The 19,938-nt window shown below is 44.0% G+C and overlaps 1 protein-coding gene across 9 annotated transcripts in view; it reads left to right on the top strand.

Annotated features, from left to right (window-relative positions):
* ADGRG2 (adhesion G protein-coupled receptor G2) overlaps positions 1 to 13,383 on the top strand; it is a 70,624-nt gene extending 57,241 nt beyond the window's left edge. For 8 of the 9 annotated variants that reach the window (XM_065900661.1, XM_065900659.1, XM_065900660.1 and 5 more), the window contains 6 exons: positions 864 to 1,132; positions 4,304 to 4,403; positions 4,972 to 5,255; positions 8,409 to 8,510; positions 9,508 to 9,660; positions 13,199 to 13,383. In XM_065900661.1, coding sequence (XP_065756733.1) covers positions 864 to 1,132; positions 4,304 to 4,403; positions 4,972 to 5,255; positions 8,409 to 8,510; positions 9,508 to 9,660; positions 13,199 to 13,383 — 1,093 coding nt within the window. The remainder of the gene's footprint in view (positions 1 to 863; positions 1,133 to 4,303; positions 4,404 to 4,971; positions 5,256 to 8,408; positions 8,511 to 9,507; positions 9,661 to 13,198) is intronic. The other variant, XM_065900662.1, reaches the window with a different exon arrangement.
* The last annotated feature ends 6,555 nt before the right edge of the window (positions 13,384 to 19,938 follow it).

Genomic DNA, 19,938 nt, shown 5'->3' with positions numbered 1-19,938 from the left:
TTTGTAGGTCAAAGCAAGAATGACATTCCAAATGACAGCATCTCCTTGGCTTATCAGAAGGGTCCCTTTGGTCACTTCTGGGGGGGATTCCAATAAATTCTGTCAGAAAAGAAATATAGGCACTTTTATTGCATTAACTAAATGAAATAATATGTAAGTTCTGGGATCTAGATTTTGGACACTGATCAGGAAATGCACAAATTTACTTTTAGTGCCAAACTTAGGGTCCAGCTGTGACTACAGATCTTCTAGTGGACCTTTGGAAATATGATTAATGAGACTAAATTACTATAAGGCCAACCATTACTCAGAATGATCTCACCAGATCTAATTTCACACGCATAAACACGTACGTGTCATCAGTTAGCTGTATTTTCCTATGGCTGTTTCATTTAGCTATAGTTTGAACTCTTCTTTCCATGATCTCACTTTAACTACTAACATAAGGTAAGAGGAGAATCTGGCTTTTTGAAGATCTGAAGAGAGGAGCCTATTGTATGAGAAGCAGCACAATGCTTCTAGACGTAGTTTGGGAGAAGTGGAGGTGGGTGCTCAGAAGATTCCACAACAAACTATTTGAAAGGATGGGTCAATAGTCGGCATGTATTAAAAGGTTCCACAGAAATATAAACATGAATTTTCCATATGGTTATCACAGATGATTCGGTTTCGATTTTCCCTTGGTTGTTATTGTTGGCTTTAATGCCTCCCCCCACACACACATACACGCCCACGCTCAGAGAGGAAATTTATACATATAGACATTTACCAAAAAATAAAAAGAAATTGCTTAGAACACAGATATGTTCACATAAACCTTGGCAGATTGTGATGCTAATTCTTTTTTTGTCCTTTCCTTTTAGAAAGATCCGGAGGGATTACCCTTCCAAAATCCTCATCCAGCTGTGTGCAGCTCTGCTGCTGCTGAACCTGGTGTTCCTCTTGGACTCGTGGATTGCTTTGTATGACATAAGAGGCCTCTGCATCTCAGTGGCTATATTTCTGCATTATTTTCTCTTGGTCTCGTTCACTTGGATGGGCCTGGAAGCATTCCATATGTACCTGGCCCTTGTCAAAGTGTTTAATACTTACATCCGAAAATACATCCTTAAATTCTGCATTGTTGGTTGGGGTATGTATAATTTTTGCTCACACAGTGCCTGGGTTTTCTCTGCTTTTTCTCCAGTGTTTTGATTTTTAATCAGATAGAGACATTGATGAAGCAGGTCATACTTGGCAGGTTTCTAAAACAGCTTTATTCTCCTTTTCATGTTTCACTGCCCAGAGAGCAACCTCGGCAAGTCTCTTTCTAGAACACCTGTATATTTACCCTGGATTGGTTATGACCACAACACTCTGAGGTTAGGGCTATGAATCCTCTTTGTATCTCCGGCAACTAGAACTGGGGCTGGCACACAGAAGGTGCTCAATCAATTGAAAATATTAGCTTGGTGATAATGAGGCCAGACTGTCAGTCCCCAAGCTCCCAGCCAGCCTCACTCTGCTCTGTACCTCCCAGATTCATACATGTGCACGACGGTGTGCTCAGCAGGGCAGAGCGAGAGAACGTACAGATAAAACCTAACGTAACTTCATCACCACACCGGCCCCGTATTTCAGATCATGCCACCTGTCAGCGGTGGATCACAAAGTCTTAGACGCCCCCAAGATCTTGAAGGTTTATTCATTCAACTCCCCACCAAATGTAGGAGCCTCCTGGACTTGACTTACCCTTGACTAAAGATAATTTAACCTCTGCTTGAATTTTTCTATTGTAGGGGAGCTCATTACCTTCATTAAAAAACAAAATTCAGCTGAGTACATTTGAAAGCTCTTACTGGCTTTATTCACAATTCATGAATCAGGCAGCATCCCGTCTAGCAGACAGAAAGGAGCTCTGAGGAGCTGTACGAAGTGAAAGACTTTTTATAGGCAGAAGGAAGCAGGAATAAGGAAGTCATTCTGGGCAATAAAGTGGGTTGGTTATTGCAAGGTTACTTTCCTTCAGGGGTGGCAGGGGTCTATCAGGCAGGTTACCTACCTAGTGCTGATAAGGTGATTTCGGATTGACTGGTTTAAGATTCCATTACTGGGAGAGCCGAAGATTTAACTCTGTAATGGAGTTAAGTCTCAGTTTGGTGACCTGTGGCTAGCATAAGCGAATCCATTTTGGGCCTGTTGTCTCGTTTTTAATACCTTACAAGGCAGCCAATGCCCATCTTCTAAAGCTCTGCAGGTCTGTTTTTCCATTAAGTTCACTTGGCTCTCTGGTGGCACTTACCCAGCGGTCTTGGTTTTGCTCTCTCAGGAAAAAAAATAAGAAGCTGATACCTGTTCTGCCAGAGTCCTTTAGATAATCTACATGTAATATATATGTATAATGCTCTATTTCTCAATGTATTTTCACACAAGTAACCCCATAAGAGACAAGTCAGTGAAGTTAGCAAGGCAGTTATTGCTAATACCAGGTGAAGAACCTGGCTCAAAGTGATGACGTAATTACCCTAATACCACAGCTCGAGAACAGCCGAGGCTGGCTTTCTAATTTCCTTTTTTTTTTTTTTGCGGTACGCGGGCCTCTCACTGCTGTGGCCTCTCCCGTTGCGGAGCATAGGCTCCGGACACGCAGGCCCGGCGGCCATGGTTCACGGGACCAGCCGCTCCGCGGCATGTGGGATCCTCCCGGACCGGGGCACGAACCCGCGTCCCGCGCATCGTCAGGTCGAACTCCCAACCGCTGCGCCACCAGGGAAGCCCTCTAATTTCTTATGCCTATCCCTTCCACTGTATTATAGCCGCCATCCCTCCCAGACTCCCTCCTCTTCTTCAGGCTAAATATTCCTTCAGGGACTTCCCTGGCGGTCCAGTGGCTATGACTTCGCCTTCCAATGCAGGGGGTGCAGGTTCAATCCCTGGTTGGGGAGCTAAGATCCCACATGCCTCGGGCCGAAAAAAACAAAAAACAGAAGTGATATTGTGACAAATTCAATAAAGACTTTAAAAATGGTCTACATCAAAAGATATTTAAAAATATATGTATATTAAATAAATATTCCTTCAGATATTCCCTATGCAATAGGATTGCAGACCCTTTTCCTCCCTTGTCATCCTGCTTGTTATTATATCTTTGTGAAGAACAACACCTTTCTAGAAAGTCACTTATTCCCAGAAAAAGAAATCCCTGCCTCTGATCTTGGGCACGGAATCCGTCTTCTTTGTACAATCCTGAATGGTCAGATTCCCTTGTCAAGGAAAAGCTCCACACCCCCAGGATTTTCTTTTTAGGAAGGTGTCTCGCTTAGGAAGTCACCATATGTCAGGGTCTCCGTAAGGTACAAATACAAAAGAATTAAATGAAATATTGTGTTAGATGGTACCAGGTAGCCCAACCTGGCTGTGAGAAGGAATTGTTTTTTATTTACCAGAGCCTTGAGATTGTATGCCAGGCTGGTCTGTGTGCACAGAGTGTGAAGTGTCAGCGTGGGGTGGGGAGTGATGGGGTAGAGGGGTGAGACGGACTCCTTCCCAGCCCAAGGTCACTTTAAGCGGGGAGGAGCCTTTTCATTATGCTTCCTCTTAGCCCAAGCGCCCTGGGAGAGCCAGTGAGAGAGCCAGTGTAATGGCAATCAACACCCCCAAATCAATCAGGTCAGGCATCTCAGTCCATCAACGGGTTCCAGATAATCAGTTGAGGACTTTGGGGTTCATAATGAACGATTTCCCAGAAGTTGCTGGTAACCCTAACAGGTTGATTCTTTGGTGTATATTTTGGAGTCCTTCACTTTGCCTGCCACCTGACCCTTAAAATTACATTCCAGATGGGTGTAAGTTAAGGCTAACACTAGCTGCCATAGCAGCCATCCCTGAAATGTCAGGAGCAGGTAATTTCTTACTCATGTGCAGTCCAGTTAGCAGAAGTGGAGGGGTCTCTGGTCTTGTGATTTTTCAGGAGCCAAGCTGCTGGAGACTCTGCCTCAAGACAGGGCTTCCAAGGTCGCTCTGAATTTGGGAGAAAAGAGTAGAGAATCTCACTGGAGGTTTTTATGGGCTAGGCCAAGAGGTGGAGCAAATCACTTCTGTCCATGTTCCATTGGCCAAGACTTAGTCAAGTAGCCACATACACCTAGCTGTAAGAGAGGCTGGGAGATGGCCAGCCACATGCCTGGAGGAAGAGGAACTGGGTTTGGTGAACAGCTCACCAGTCTCTGCTATTTCAGAAGAAAGTAGAACGTGATCTCTCTTCTTTCTTCTCACCACCTTTGGTTATTAGAACTGTGTGTGACCAATGTTTCCCATCTTCCAGGGGTACCAGCTGTGGTTGTGACCATTGTCCTGATTATATCTCCAGATAACTATGGACTTGGATCCTATGGGAAATTCCCCAACGGGTCACCTGATGACTTGTGAGTACAAAGCCCCCCTCGGAATGTTAAGTGAACTGGAAAGCAGAATTCTCCAAGAAAATGGAGGCTCTAATCAGCGTATCAACTGGCTCTCATCCTAATAAAATCCAGTAACATTTACAGCAGGCTTTGCAGTTATATATGTAATGAGATCAGCTAGTTAGAAAAGCCTTGCTACTATGTAAGTATTAAAAAAATGAATTAGGAGGAAGTATTTCAAAAATACTTTTATAAGCCTCTGATAAAAATAAAATACCAGCTACACTATGTTAGTAAAGACTCATGGAACAGAGTTACTAGGATCTAAAGGGGATAAAATCTTTTAATGTCTTCAAAGAATATTTTTTAAATACTTTCAATCACCAAGTGTCCTAAAGTAAACCCTCTTGGAGTTTTTCCCCTAGAGCTATAAATGGCTGTGGAGATCAGAGGTTTCATCTTTTTTTTCTCTTGTAATTGTAGGAAAATGTTTCAGTAAAACAATATAGATTCATTGTTATCATTTTGAACCATATTTCAGCAAAAAAAACCATAATATGTTTTCCCTGTTTTTTCCCCCCAATTCCAGTTGCTGGATCAACAGCAATGCTGTATTCTATATTACGGTTGTGGGATATTTCTGTGTGATATTTTTGCTGAACGTCAGCATGTTCATTGTGGTCCTGGTTCAACTTTGTCGAATTAAAAAGAAGAAGCAACTGGGAGCCCAGCGAAAAACCAGTATTCAAGATCTCAGGAGTGTCGCTGGCCTTACGTTTTTACTAGGAATTACTTGGGGCTTTGCCTTCTTTGCCTGGGGACCAGTTAATGTCACCTTCATGTATCTCTTTGCCATCTTTAACACGTTACAAGGTAAGCTCTACAGCACTAAATACACACTGAATGACCCCGTCGAACTGAAAAATATTGCTACTAAAAGTTAGAGTATCTGCAAAGTGGCTTACTTAGTAGCTTAAGATATAATCATTGAAAAACAGATTTAACTTTGAGAAAGGGTGCTCTGAGAGCCTTGGAAGAAAGGCTAAATTCGTTAAATTCAAGAAGTGTTCCTTTTTTCCTCCTTATCCATCACTACCTCCTGGGAGGGAACAAACATATCAAGGGGAACCTACCAGGGAACTGTTTCTGGGAGAGTCAATCACTCTTCCTTCACCTGGTTCCTTACCTTTTTTTCCTTTAACTTTTTTATTGAAGTAGAACATGCATACAGAAAAGTGCATATACCCATAAGTGTCCCCGTGAGGTCTCACCACTCTGACCTCCTAGGTCTGTGTTTGATTTGAAGACAACGATAAATGTGAAGTCAATGGCAGCAGCCTGGCCCAGTGCTTAATCCCACGCAGTTGCTCTGCCCTGACATGCAGCGGGAAGGGCAGGCTCTGTGTGTGACCCTTGACCTCGGAGCTTCCCCTTAGTTAATGAAGCCCAGCCGCAGTCATTTGGGAGCCCTCTTCCATTGTATTCTTTTTTTTTTTTTTCCTTTGGCCTCATTGTATTCTTTAGGAAAGCAAATTACTCATTCTTCTAGATCAGCATTATAAAAGAGTTGTCAGCTGTGATTAATCGTTGCTGCACACGGGCTTTCTCTAGTTGCGGCGAGCGGGGGCTACTCTTCGTTGTGGTGCCCGGGCTTCTCATTGCGGTGGCTTCTCTTGTTGCGGAGCACGGGCTCTAGAGTGCAGGCTCAGAAGTTGTGGCGCACGGGCTTAGTTGCTCTGCGGCGTGTGGGATCTTCCCGGACCAGGGCTCGAACCCACGTCGCCTGCATTGGCAGGCAGATTCTTAACCACTGTGCCACCAGGGAAGTCCCAGCTGTGATTAATTTTTCATGGACGCACTTTGGCATTAAAAGCGGAGCAGGCTAATAAGTTTACGTTACAATAACAGTCATTCGTGTCCCTTGGTTTCCTTTTACTCCAAATCCTCTGTGTTGATGCCTTTAATTGCGTTCTCATCCACTCATTTTCATCTTTTGCTGGTGGCTTTTAGCTCCCAGAGCATTCTCCTGTAGTTCTTTCAGGCAATATAGTTCATTAACCTGAGATTGAATTCAAATGCCTAATTTGGCTACCGGTTCTTATTTCATTCGGAGGAAGCCAGTTAACGTGCTTGCTGGGTACATACAGTTGTTCATTTTTACCTACAATGTACAGTTCCTGAACTGGTATATCCAGGTGTCGGACAACTTATAAAAGTTTTATTTGCCAACAATGGCATGCTAAAAGTAAGAGACACTTATTTTAAAGAGAAAAAATATATGCCCAAATCACACTAATTGTAAACATGAAAGCAAGGTACCTCCCCTCGCATATTTACCGTGGAAACTGAACCTGCCTCTTTTTCATTCCCCTAGAATGACTTCTCATTAGAATACGAGTGGACAGAAAGAATGTATTGTTTCATTTATAAAAGGGAACTAAAGCCTAATTCACAGGGCTTTGGGGTTGATAAAAGGAGAGATGTATACAGGTTCTGATTTGGGCCTTGGGTACCCCCATTTTGATGTCTCCCCTAATGCAACCAAGTGTAGCTGCCCAGGGTGGCAGGTGGACAAAGGTGTGCAGTACTCGAGATATCAGTCTTCAGGCTGGGCACGTGTACCCTATTAGAGGCAAACCTGATATTTTAACATGAAGGTTTTAAAGTAGATAGATTGGGGGCTGGGGAGAGGGAGAACTCAATTCACCCATTCATTCTGCTAATATTCGCGTTCAAAGCCTTGGGGAGTGGTAGCGAGGGGGCTGTGTGGGGAGCCCTGCGCCTGCATGCAGTGGGGGGTGGAGGCAGAGCCTGAGGGCCTCTTCCCGTCTGTAGTGTTGTGGCCAGGACACCGCTGGAGAATTTCCTTGAGCCTGTCACAGGGAGGCTGGAAGGTAGACAAGGCTATGGCTGCAGTGCCCCAGGCTTCGCAGGAAGAGGGGAAGGCCCAGGGAAGGGATGTGGCTGTGGACTGGAGAGAAGGAGGGAGGGGTGTGAGACAAAGGAGGAGATGGCATTTGACAGAACTTGGAAATCGATTACGCATATGGAGGGACGGGGAGGTAGGAGCTGTGGACTGAAATTAAAAAAGCACAGGGACTTCCCTGGTTGCCCGGTGGTTAAGACTCTGCACTCCTGATGCAGGGGCCCTGGGTTCAATCCCTGGTCAGGGAACTAGATCCCACATGCCGCAACTAAGCCCTGGTACAGCCAAATAAATAAATATTAAAAAAAAAAAAAAAAAAAAAAGCACAATGTGAGAGCTGTGAGTTTCAATTTTCTTTGGGGGAATAGAGTCCGGGAGAGAGCTGCTCAGAAAGCTCTGAAGAACTGCTCCGAAGAGGTAAGGGGGGAGATCAGCATATGTGTGTTTGGAGAAGGGGTATGTACAGTCAAACACACATCTCGGCAGAAGGTTACTGCTTGTCACAAGGCACAGATATCTTAGTTAATGCTTTTAGTGCTTTTCTAAGTGTGGGAAGATGCAAGAAACTGGGTTCATAAAATTTCCTCCTGAAAATACCTAACCATCCGAAGCCCTTTTCTACCGGTTTTCCCAGAGCACAGAGCGCCTCATGCCTGATCTCCATCCTGAAACCCTTTTAGGGTGTGTTGAATGTCAGTGACTGCAGTGGCTTATGACTCAATCCTTGTAGAGCTAGATGGCCAGCAACATTCTTTAGTTGGCAGAGCCTAGGTCTGAGCTGGCATCCTGGGTAGATGGCTCGTAATTCCAAAGATAGGGAAGGTCAATGACAGGATGTGAGAGGTGAGGCAGTGAGTTTCATTTTGGACATATGGAGTGATATTCTTTTTACAAGTATTTTTTTAATCTTACAAAGAGAGTCCTCCCAGGGTACCTTTCGTTAGCAAACTTTCCCAGGACTTCGGGCTTTATTTTCAATCTGCAAAATTTCATTTTGCCTATGGCTGCCAAAGGTTTTGTCTTTTGTGCAGAGTAAGCTCATGACATTCAAGTCTTAGTCTGGAATTCATTGTGTTATGTTTTCCCCCCCCTCCCCATAGGATTTTTCATATTCATCTTTTACTGTGTAGCAAAAGAGAATGTCAGAAAGCAGTGGAGACGGTATCTGTGTTGTGGAAAGTTACGACTGGCTGAAAATTCTGGTACATATTTACCTTACTTTTTCTCCTTCCCTTAAAGCTTGAGGAAAAGATTGTATAAGTTAAGATCCAAAGCAATTAATGCCAAAGGAATATCGGGTCTGGAAATCAATGAATGGAGCCTGCTCAACACAAAATATCCATTGTGAACATTAGGGGAAAAAACCTAGTGAATTAAAAACCAATTACTCACATCTGGGAACTTAGTGAGCAATAGAATTAGTGGCCTGGCTGCTTCCTGAATGAAGCAACAGTGAAATTTTTAGAATTCATTTCCTTTCGCATGCATGCTTTCCATTTGTCCAAAGAAATTTTTAATATTTACCTCCCTAACTTTTTAAGTCTTGACTCAACCTTTTTTCCACAGGTCCTGGTTGTCAGTGACTTCATTTATTTGTTATTGGGCCAGACTTTATATATAAGCCTTAGCATACATTTGGTTATTTTGAAGTTATTTTCAGCTATGCCCTCCTGGGTTATAGAGCAAATAGCTCATTTTTAAGAAAATAAGAAAAACGAAGTACTCTTTGAAAATCTAAATTCCTTTTGCATAAATATTACCCATGAATACAGACTTTGTAGTATTGCAAAGATCTGGTTGCACAAGATTGGAAAATGGCAGTACCTAGAGTTCCATCATTTGCCTGGATTGAAGAGCCATTAGTCATCACAGCAGGTCGATTTGTGTTCTTGTGAAGACAGTCCTTGGCTCTGAAATATTACCTAATTCAGAGGATATTTATAGACACAATCAAATTAGCTTGGCCTTTAGTTCCCAGAGAACATAGGTTACTTTTAACCAGGCAGTCATTTAAAGGACGAATGTATACAGTCTTAAATGAAAATACATTTTATCACACCAACCTGTGAAATGTGGGATTCTCTGTAAGATCTGGAAGCGAGAGATCAGTTGCTTAGAACGAGTTATGCTGTGACCTGTCTCCTGCATCTGAGTTTCAACATTCTGCCCTGTTTTTCTGTAATTCTTACCCTTCTGTAGACTGGAGTAAAACTGCTACTAATGGTTTAAAGAAGCAGACTGTAAACCAAGGAGTCTCAAGCTCTTCAAATTCCTTACAGTCAAACAGTAACTCCACCCAGTCCACCACGCTGCTAGTGAATAATGATTGCTCAGGACTCACGAGCGGAAACGGTACGTTATGTCTCAATATAGTATTTCTCAAGCTAGTGTTTGTTGTATTAAAGCACTTTTATCCTTTAATGGCATTTTTGCTAAGCAAAGTGTATAATTACATGTATGACTAGTGAATCAAAATGTGGTTCCCTTATAAAAGAAAGTTTATTAATCCAAGTTCATTCGTTTTAGAGCAGTTTTTTTTTTTTTAAGATTTAGGGGTTGTTTTTTTTTAAAGATTTAAGTTTTCACGATGGGAATTGATGACGACCTAAAAGTTTTAATGTGGCAAATCCTGACTTAAGTATTGCCCAAAGACTTCAGTCCTATGCTGTTTCTGTGCAAGCAGTACCTAAAATACTCAGTAAGACTATATCAATTTTTTAGTATATCTATAATTATACACATCTTCAACACTTTTAAACCTTCCTATTTTTTGCTTGTCATGTTTGTTCATTCTTTTCCACAGCGTGGCTGCCTTGTGACAGTGCCCAAATCCCCACGAATATATCAAATACTGAAAGATGAATTGTGACCTGTATTGGTGACTATATATGTCTCCAGTATACATACAGATCATTGCTGCTGTGCCTCCTTTACTCATTAATTCTGACATTTCTAGCTAGAACTTCCATTACATTTTCTTTCTTTCATAAGACTGGGCAGTTCATTACTCATAAAAACTTATCTGTTCTCTCTTCTTTGGCTTCTTAATATGTCTTTTGCATTTTTATAAAAACTTAAATTCTGCTGGTATACTTTCTCCTTTCCTGGAGAATTTGCCTTTACTTATCATTTTACAATATTAGTTATTTGCATGACAATTTCAGATAAATTTGTGAGAAGGTTCATATACTTACCAGATAATTTTCTAGCCTCCCAAAGATGGGAGGTCCTACTGGTTTGTATAGACTTTTAAAATACAAGAGGAGGGACTTCCCTGGTGGTGCAGTGGTTAAGAATTCACCTGCCAATGCCGGGGACACGGGTTCGAGCCTTGGTCCGGGAAGATCCCACATGCCGTGGAGCAACTAAGCCCGTGTGCCACAACTACTGAGCCTGTGCTCTAGAGCCCACGAGCATCGCAATGAAGAGCAGCCCCTGCTCGCCACAACTAGAGAAAGCCCACGTGCAGCAATGGAGACCCAACGTAGCCAAAAATTAATTAATTAATTTAAAAATTTGTTTTTAAATAAATAAAATACAAGAGGAGGCCTCTAAATCAAGGTTCCTCAACCTCGGCACAGTTAACATTTGGGGCTAGATAACTCTCTGTTGTGGGGCCTGTTCTGTGCATTTGAGAGTGTCTAGCAGCACCCCTGGTCTCCACCCACCAGGTACCAGTAGCACCCAGCCGCTCACCGCCCCCCCCCAGCTGTGACAACTAAAAATGTCTTCCAGTATTGTGGAATGTTCCCTGGGGAATAAGATCGCCCCACCCCCCGGTTGTTGAGAACCATTGCCGTATCAGATGAGAAACAGTTGCCATGGGGCCTTAGCTCTTTATTGTAGATACCAGAGGGAGAGCTGGGCTCTATACCAAGTTGCTATAGCGGGAGTGACTCAGTGCAGGTAAACAGAGTAGAGGCAGTGGCAGTCAAGGCTGATTCATAAGTTAGTGGGAGAAACCGAGTTCAAAGTAGAGAAATCAGAGGTGTGAGCTGAGTCATCAAGATCCCTCAGAATCACAACGTATCAGTCAAACCTACTGGTTTGGATAGAAGTGTTTGGGGCTCTTAAAGCCAGATTTTTCCATGTTCTAGAAAGAACTCAGAGACGAAGCCTCACTTGCCTAGCCTACCGATATGTTGCCATCCTTCGGGGAATCAGATTGAATGGAGGCAGCACATTTTGCACAACTGTTTGACGTGGCTGATTTCGCACAGCTGTTTTCCATGGCTGACAGTGAGGGTGGGGTACATTTTAGGCCAACAAAATGGCCACGTGTTTAATACCACATAACCTGCACATCAGGATCTGGGATGGATGACAGAAAAAGAAGCTGGAAGTTTAACAGTTTGTTTATTATACCAGTTCAAATTGTTCCTGCACAAGAATGTCCTCGAACCAAAATGCCTAAATCAGAACAGCAGCCTCAGACAGTCACTTGCCCATCGCTATGCCCAGAGATGGAGCTGTGTTAGCCACATCCGTCACCTAGTGTGTGTGAATACTACCTATTTCAGTTATGCCTTGGAGACTTGGCTACTAGCAGCCATGTCACTCAGTACACAGGGCCACAAGCTCACAGTTTGGAAGAGACATCACATGTTGACTCTTTCGCTTCTGAGCCATGTAACCTTAAGCAAAGCACTTACTTTCTGACACCTTAGTTCCATCGTCTGTGAAATGGGGATAATAATAGCACTCATCCCTTAGGGTAGTAAATGAGATAATTCTTATAAAGTTCTCAGCACTGTCATTATTAGTATAATTATGGCATGAACTAACAGTTGGGCTTATTATTCAGCTTTCTACGTTGTCTTCAAATGGTGTAACGGTCAAAAAGATGGTGCCAAGGAGCTAGAGGATCTCAGCAGCTGTGCCCACCCCACCCCCGCCCACACACACACACACACACACACACACACACACACACACACACACAATTCAGGGCCTGCCTGGGGTTGGGGAGGCCCACCTGCTCCCTGGCCTGGACTCTGAGGTTGGACTCTGTTGTTTTCTCCTGGGAATCAGTCTTATCCTGATTTAGTTAGAGGGGCTGGTTTAGTGTATGAGAGCTGATTTTTTTTCTTGCCAGGACTGTTGTCACTCTGGGTTTCTCTGGTACAAAGTTTTACTTTATAGGAATCTTAGGGAACTGAGAACCTTGTGAGGGATCTCTGTTAACCTTTGGGAGAGACCAGAATATTACCTTAAGTTAAATTATACATACGCTACTACTTGAAGGCAATATATGTTCAACCAGAGTTAGGAAATGGGCCTTTAAAAATCAAAAACAGGGCTTCCCTGGTGGCACAGTGGTTTTGAGTCCGCCTGCCGATGCAGGGGATACGGGTTCGTGCCCCGGTCCGGGAGGATCCCACATGCCACGGAGCGGCTGGGCCCATGAGCCATGGCCGCTGAGCCTGCGCGTTCAGAGCCTGTGCGCCACAACGGGAGAGGCCACAACAGTGAGAGGCCCGCATACCGCAAAAAAAAAAAAAAAATCAAAAACATTGCTTTGCTTCATATTTGGACCGTGTCATTTAAAAAAAGCTGCCATAGAGAGCTGGTTTGTGAATCATTCTCCAATTTGTTTTGCTTACTTTGAGTGGTCTTAGGAAAGGAATGAAAAGTAAATAAAATATGACAATATATCAGACATTTTTTTTAAAAAAGACATGCTTTACATGTGCATACTTAAGAATAAAGTGACGTTTGTTTATTTTGAAAATGCTTTCTATAGGAGCAGTTCCACGTGTAGATGTATTTCTGATGTATCTGTAGGGAGGAAGGTGATCTCCGCGTCCTACTCTTCCGCCATCTTCTCCTGTCCCCTGAAAATGCTTTCTGTGGATACCTTATGACGCTGATTTTGTTTTTCCTCATACAGCGAATGCTTCTACCGAGAAGAATGGTTTTTCTTTCAGTCTTCAGAATGGAGACGTGTGCCTCCATGATTTCACTGGAAAACAGCACATGTTTAATGAGAAAGAAGATTCCTGCAATGGTAAAAACCGTATCGCTCTAAGAAGGACTTCAAAGCGGGGAAGCTTACACTTTATTGAGCAAATGTGATTCCTTTCCCTAAAATCAAAGAATGTTGCTTGACAGTGTGAAAATGTCCAATCTTATTTTTTACACAATGTGAGTTGTATGAAAATCAACTAATTTTATACTCAGCAACTTCTGGAGGAGCATAAGCTAATTGAGCGCAATGGTTGCTATTGGAAGAGGAAAGCAAGACGTTATACCATGGTTCTTAGACATTTGTGATTTGGTTTCTCATCCTTCATTTTAAAAGAAGACTGGTTTTAAACAACACACTAAGAATAAGACTCATTTTTAAAAAATCAAAGTAGTTCATTTCCAGCCCCAGTTAAAGATGCTAAGTTATCTTTGATAACATTATATAAAGCCACTGTTGGCTTCAGCCTGTTGGTGAGTTTCGTTGTGCATGCCTTTGTTGTAAATAAGATAAATTCTAGTGACCCACATGTCAAAAATCTTACTTCTCCATTTTTGTATTTATTTTCTACTGTGTAAATTTCTTTCTTTGTAGAATCACGGTTGTGTTGTTGTGTCTAATGTGATAATTCAGAAAATCCTTGCTGATTCAGTGACCTCTAAAGCTCCTTTTGGAGATTACATGGGATGTGAAATACAGGAACTTCACTGAAATCAAGAAATAATGACGCCAGCCAGACTGGAAAAATGTAAGCAGATAGTGCCACAATTAGCTCATATAGTGCCTTGGAGTGAGTTAGAAAAAGGTGCCCCCACTGGGCAGCCCATGGGCTCGTGATTTGGCAAACAGAATGAGGGCCATATTTTAGCCCCACTCACCCTCTTGGATGCACCGTTGTTCAGGGTAGCACCTGTACAACCGTACATAGCATCCAATACTGACACCCATCTCCTGACCTCTTCCCTAATCATCAGATTATGGAAGCTGCACCAAGATGTTTAGCTTAATACCTTGGTCACCGAGAGGGAAGGAACTGTAATCTAGACCATATGGTAGAAAAATCATGATGTGGAAGAGATACATACACTGCCACTTCTCAAATCCCCAGAGCCTTTCAGAAAAGGGGAGTAGAGTAGGATTACTTTTTAAAAGAGATGTACATTAAAAAAAAAATCATATTGCTGTTCTTTAAAAAGCAACTGCATGGTACTTTGTTGATTGCTATGACTGGTACACTCTGGCCCAGCCAGAGCTTTAATTTTTTTTTTTTAAAGAATTGTCTTGATGAATGTATAGTGACAAGGGGGAGCAGCTGTTGGGAACAGTGAACTATCCTGCAATGCTATTGTTTCCATATGTATCGAACCCTGATTGGTCCTAGTCATAGCGAGTCTATCTTGCTTCCTACCTACAACTGCTTGAGCAGTGCCTCAAGTATGTCCTTACTAGGAACATTTCAAAAACCTTTAGTTAGGTCTTTCGCCAAGGTTCCCTTGCATATATTTCAAGTGAATGTTGTATCCCAGACTAACCACAGTAATAACGTAATACACTTCTGTGAGCGCTGATTTGTCTTTGCAATATTTCTTCTCCGATTTATTTAATTGTCTTGTATTTATACGTTAAAATTGACAAAAATGTTAAAATTGCCAAAATAAATTTGCAGTTAAGCCCTTTAAGTTTGAGAACTTTCACAAAAGGAAAACATTTGTGATCTCTTTCCCTGGTGGTGGAGCTTGGAAGCGGTAGGACCACCGTGAGGAAGGCAACTCGACAGTAGCATCCTTTGGCAGGCGGCAGGCACGCTGTGACCGTGAAGTCGGAGCAAGGATTGTCCTGCCTCCCGCGATTGCTTTCTGAGGTCTCTTTTTCATTTTCCTCTTGCTCTTTCAAGATTATCTCTTTAACGCACGTTGACATTGGCTCACACAAGCCCCAGATTTGGATCCCCTCCAAGTGTCTGCTTCCTCAGCATCAAACAGTAGGATTTCAAGAAGGTGAGGATCGGAATTGGGGTTTCTGGGGAGCTGATTAGCATATAGGAGCCACAAATGGGGAAAGCTGGCCTCAACTCCACAAGAGGTGTCTGAGCAAACCCTCCTTCCACGATGCTCAGTTGCCTCAAAGATGTTGAGTACTAATTTGATGAGAGAGGTGGTGAGATACTCTAGATTTGGGGGTGAGATATCAGAAACCAAATCTCCCAAAGCAGATTATGTAAACAAAGTGTACACAAAAGGATACACAGTGTCTGACAACCTTTAGGTCCTGCCCCCCACCCCTTATTTTTCCTAGTGTGCTTTGTGTCTGGCTACAGTCCTTAAACCAAATTCCCGTCTGTATTTTTACTTCAGACAGATAAGGGGCAGGACAGAGAGAATGTTCCTGAGAAGCATCCTCCTTTGGCTTTCACATTGGTCCCACAATCTGAGACTCTACTGCAGGAGACAAAGGTGGTGGCAATATGAGGAGGCAAGGAGTATCACAACAGTGGCCAGTATTTGAAGGAGTATTTTCTCAGAACAGTTCGAGAATTTTTTTTTGTTTCGTTTTGTTTTTCCCCCAAAACACTGCATTCATTAATCCCACAAAGTAACTCTGTTAACTTCAATGAACAGCATCATGATTGTTCTCAGTAAAAAGGGTGAAATGTCTTCATTGGAGATACTGGGTTGTGTCTAACGAGGTCACCTAGGAGGCAGGTTAGTTTGTTGAAGGTCATTTCCACAAAGAGCGAGTTTACTGAACAAGGAATTTATCAAATGGACTAGTGCGTTGTCACTTTGTCTCCATGAGAGCATTTTAAGGACTATTGAGTTTTTCTCTGCTTCAGCTCCTCGCTACTGCGGTTGGAGTCTGAAGGACGGACAGGAGAAAGATAAGACTGAGTGGACATAAGAACATCATCTTGAACGGGAAGAATTCTTAGCAGTATATTCTTTTTTCTTTTCACCTTAGTCTCTAGGTACAGCATCAAAAAGTTGGGGTGGGGCTTCCCTGGTGGCGCAGTGGTTGAGAGTCCGCCTGCCGATGCAGGGGACGCGGGTTCGTGCCCCGGTCTGGGAAGATCCCACATGCCGCGGAGCGGCTGGGCCCGTGAGCCATGGCCGCTGAGCCTGCGCGTCTGGAGCCTGTGCTCCGCAACGTGAGAGGCCACAACAGTGAGAGGCCCACGTACTGCAAAAAAAAAAAAAAAAAAAAAAGTCGGGGTGGACAAAAATTGAATACATGCTTCCAGAGTGTGTTCTTTTAAATATATTTATAGGACTTCCCTGGTGGCGCAGTGGTTGAGAATCCGCCTGTCAATGCAGGGGACACGGGTTCGAGCCCTGGTCCGGGAAGATCCCACATGCCGCGGAGCAACTAAGCCCGTGCGCCACAACTCCCGAGCCTACGCTCCAGAGCCCGCGAGCCACAGTTACTGAAGCCCAAGTGCCTAGAGCCCGTGCTGTGCAACAAGAGAAGCCACCACAATGAGAAGCCCGTGCACTGCAATGAAGAGTAGCCCCTGCTTACCACAACTAGAGAAAGCCTGAGCGCGGCGACGAAGACCCAATGCAGTCCAAAACAAATAAATAAAAATAAAATATTTATAGATATATACCTCGCTGTGAAGAAATCTTATGCTCCCTGGCGTTTCTCTCTTTACCTCTCAGTCTCAAACTAGCTGCAGGAAGCTGGAGCAGAGATATATTCAGCATTCTTTAAAATATTGTGATAAAGAACAAAATTATCTCCAGTCAACTAAAATTAAATTGTCATAGAAATTATTTGGCAAATTGGCTATTTTCAGCAAATTAATTCAAAACGGACCCTCTCTTCTGTGTCATAGATGGCGTGCTTTTCTTTAGAGTCAAAGACCTGAACCCTCCAAGAGAAACATTTGTTGGTTTCCACCTTGGATGCTGACATGTGGCTCCCTGGGAACTTCCTTGGCAGAAGCCCCCCATGGCAGGATAAGGGGCAGACCCTCTGGTTGGGGTCAGAGAAGTTATACATGGTGCTACCTAAGGGTCTAGTTTCAGACTTTCATCTTTATAAAGATCATGAATCAGCTTCAGAAACAACAGCATACCCCATCACATTCCATATCTGATTCTTAACAAACATTTGAGAAATGACCCGGAGATGGGTTTCTATTGGGACACAACCAGAGAACGTTTTCATGGATATAGGGACCAAGATACGGAGGTTTTATATCTCAGGGACATAGAAATCTAAGATATGAGTCTGATTTTTTTTTTTTTTTTTTTTTTTTGCTGTACGAGGACCTCTAACTGTTGTGGCCTCTCCCGTTGCGGAGCACAGGCTCTAGACGCGCAGGCTCAGCGGCCATGGCTCACACGCCCAACCGCTCTGCAGCATGTGGGATCCTCCCGGACCAGGGCACGAACCCATGTCCCCTGCATCGGCAGGCGGACTCTCAACCACTGCACCACCAGGGAAGCCCCATGAGTCTGATTTTTATATAGCAGAGCTTGTAGTCCAAAAAGAATCACTGAAATTTGCTTGGAGATTTAAAAGCTAAAAAAGTAATAGCCTTCTTTCTTTTTGGTTTTATTCCTGAATTTCAAGCTTATTGAAAAATACAGCTTATATGATAATATACATTAAAGCATAGACCAAAGCCTAAGAATGTAGGCTGGCTATGCACCAAAAGAGGTATATGTGTGTAGCAGAATTTACAAAGAGATCAAGAGACTGAAAATGTTTCTATCCTGGATGGAAATGTCAGGTAATATGTAAAGGTCATCAGTTATTTTCCCCCATGGCTACAAAATGGACTCTTGAAGAAGAACTCACTGTGAACAAAGGCAGTAATGAAAGGAAGCAATAATCCCAGCTTTTAGTTACAGTATATGTGAGAGTTCTGTAAGAGTACATATTCACATTCCAAGAGATTTAATGGTGATAACTTAATGTCGTTTTATTTACCCCTAGACCATAGCAAATTTTGCATGGAGGCACATCACGTGGATTGCTGCATTATTTAAGAGCCAATAGTAAGAAAACAAAAAGTGAGATAATGGGTTTGGTGCTTTAGTCGAGTGACACAGATTTATGTTATGGAATTTTGAAAATGAACTTGGTTAAGGATGATACATAGGGGACCCAGCTGAACATGACTTATTTTCTTTCATTCATTCATTCATTCAGTACCAATTGAGCTACAACTACATGCTCAACACTGTACCAGGTACGGTAGGAGATACCAAAACTGTTTCAATGAGTAACTTACAATCCAGTTAGAAAAACATGCCTCACGTGAAAACAATATGAGCAGTACATTGTTGTCAAATGATGATGGAACCAGCTGTGATTCATGAAGTACTTTCCTATGAGCCAAGCATGGTGCTGAGTGCTTTATATTCACCCTCTTGTTCAAAGCCACCCTAGGAGGTAGGTGCTATTATTATCCCCATTTTACAGATGAGAACATTGAATATCAAACAGCTAAAACATCCCAAAGCTCGCACCACTTGTAAATGGCAGAACTGGAATTTGAACTCAATTTGAACTGACTCCAAGACCTAAGTTCTTACTAAAGAAATTGTTATGGGAATTCAGAGAATGGGGAGGGCTAATAGAGAAGAGCCGAGCAGGCCCTTAAAGCAAAGACAAGCTTCAGATAGGCAAGGAGGAGGAGGCCTACTGGGTCAAGCATACAGTAAGTGCATGGAGACTAGCAAAGGGCTTGAGTTAAGGATATTAGCTGAGCTGTCCTCTGGAATTAATATGGGACCAGATTTTGGTGGAAAATGAATAGTGGGCAGAAGATTGTAAACACTGTGGGTAATGATAGGCCACGAGAAACTGTAATGTCGAGTTTCAAGTTGCAGGTCTCGAGATTGACTGCAGGCCAGGCTCGGTGAGCTTCTGCCAGGTGACTAGTGGCGAGGCCGCAGGCGCGGGGGGCAGCTGGGGGACCCTGCTCTGCCCCAGTCGCCCCCTCTCCTCTTCCCCGCTGGGCCCCACTACTCTACTTCCGCTCGTGGGCGCAGACGCGCCAGGGGCAGAGCTACTATTATGGTCCGCGGAGGGGCGCCCAGGCAGCCGCAGTGGGCGGACGTATTTCTCCCACCTCTGGCGAAGGTTGGCAGCCCATTCCGCGGCCCTCCCCACGGCCGCTTAGGAAGGAAGCCTTATCCCCCGCCCGGAGTCAGTCCTTTATCTCCGCAACTGCGAGCTTTCTGCTCCGCGACGGCGGATCTAGGGGCGGTGCTAGAGGGCGAGGCCAGGGATGGGGTTGTAAGCGCATCTCAGGGCTGGGCGGGGCCGCCAGCGACAGAGCGTGTTAGGCGTGTTCTGGGCCTCAGGCCCGGCTCCGCGGATTCGGCTCCGCGCCGGGGGCGGGTCCGGGGGCGGGCCCGGGGCGTCCAGATGCCCGCGACGGAAGGACCTATTTCAACAGCCCCCGCTGAGGTCGACGGCCGGCAGGGAGGTAAGGGGCTGAGAGAGGCAAACGTTCCCGCCCGGAGCCAAGTTCCCCGCTGCTCTCGGGGGCCACCTCGTTTTTCTTCCCCCACTGGCCGCGACTCGGAGGGTTCCGTTCCGCCGCGGGGGCGCGCCCGGGGACTGGGCTGTGAGTCTGCTGCGGCAGGCGGGTCGTATAGAGTTCGCGGCCGGCCCCGAGGCCGTCTCACGACAGCCCGAAGACAAAAAAG

This window comes from Phocoena phocoena, chromosome X (genome assembly GCF_963924675.1).
Source record: "Phocoena phocoena chromosome X, mPhoPho1.1, whole genome shotgun sequence".
NCBI classification, from domain to species: domain Eukaryota; kingdom Metazoa; phylum Chordata; class Mammalia; order Artiodactyla; family Phocoenidae; genus Phocoena; species Phocoena phocoena.
This window is presented reverse-complemented; position numbering and strand designations above follow the sequence as displayed.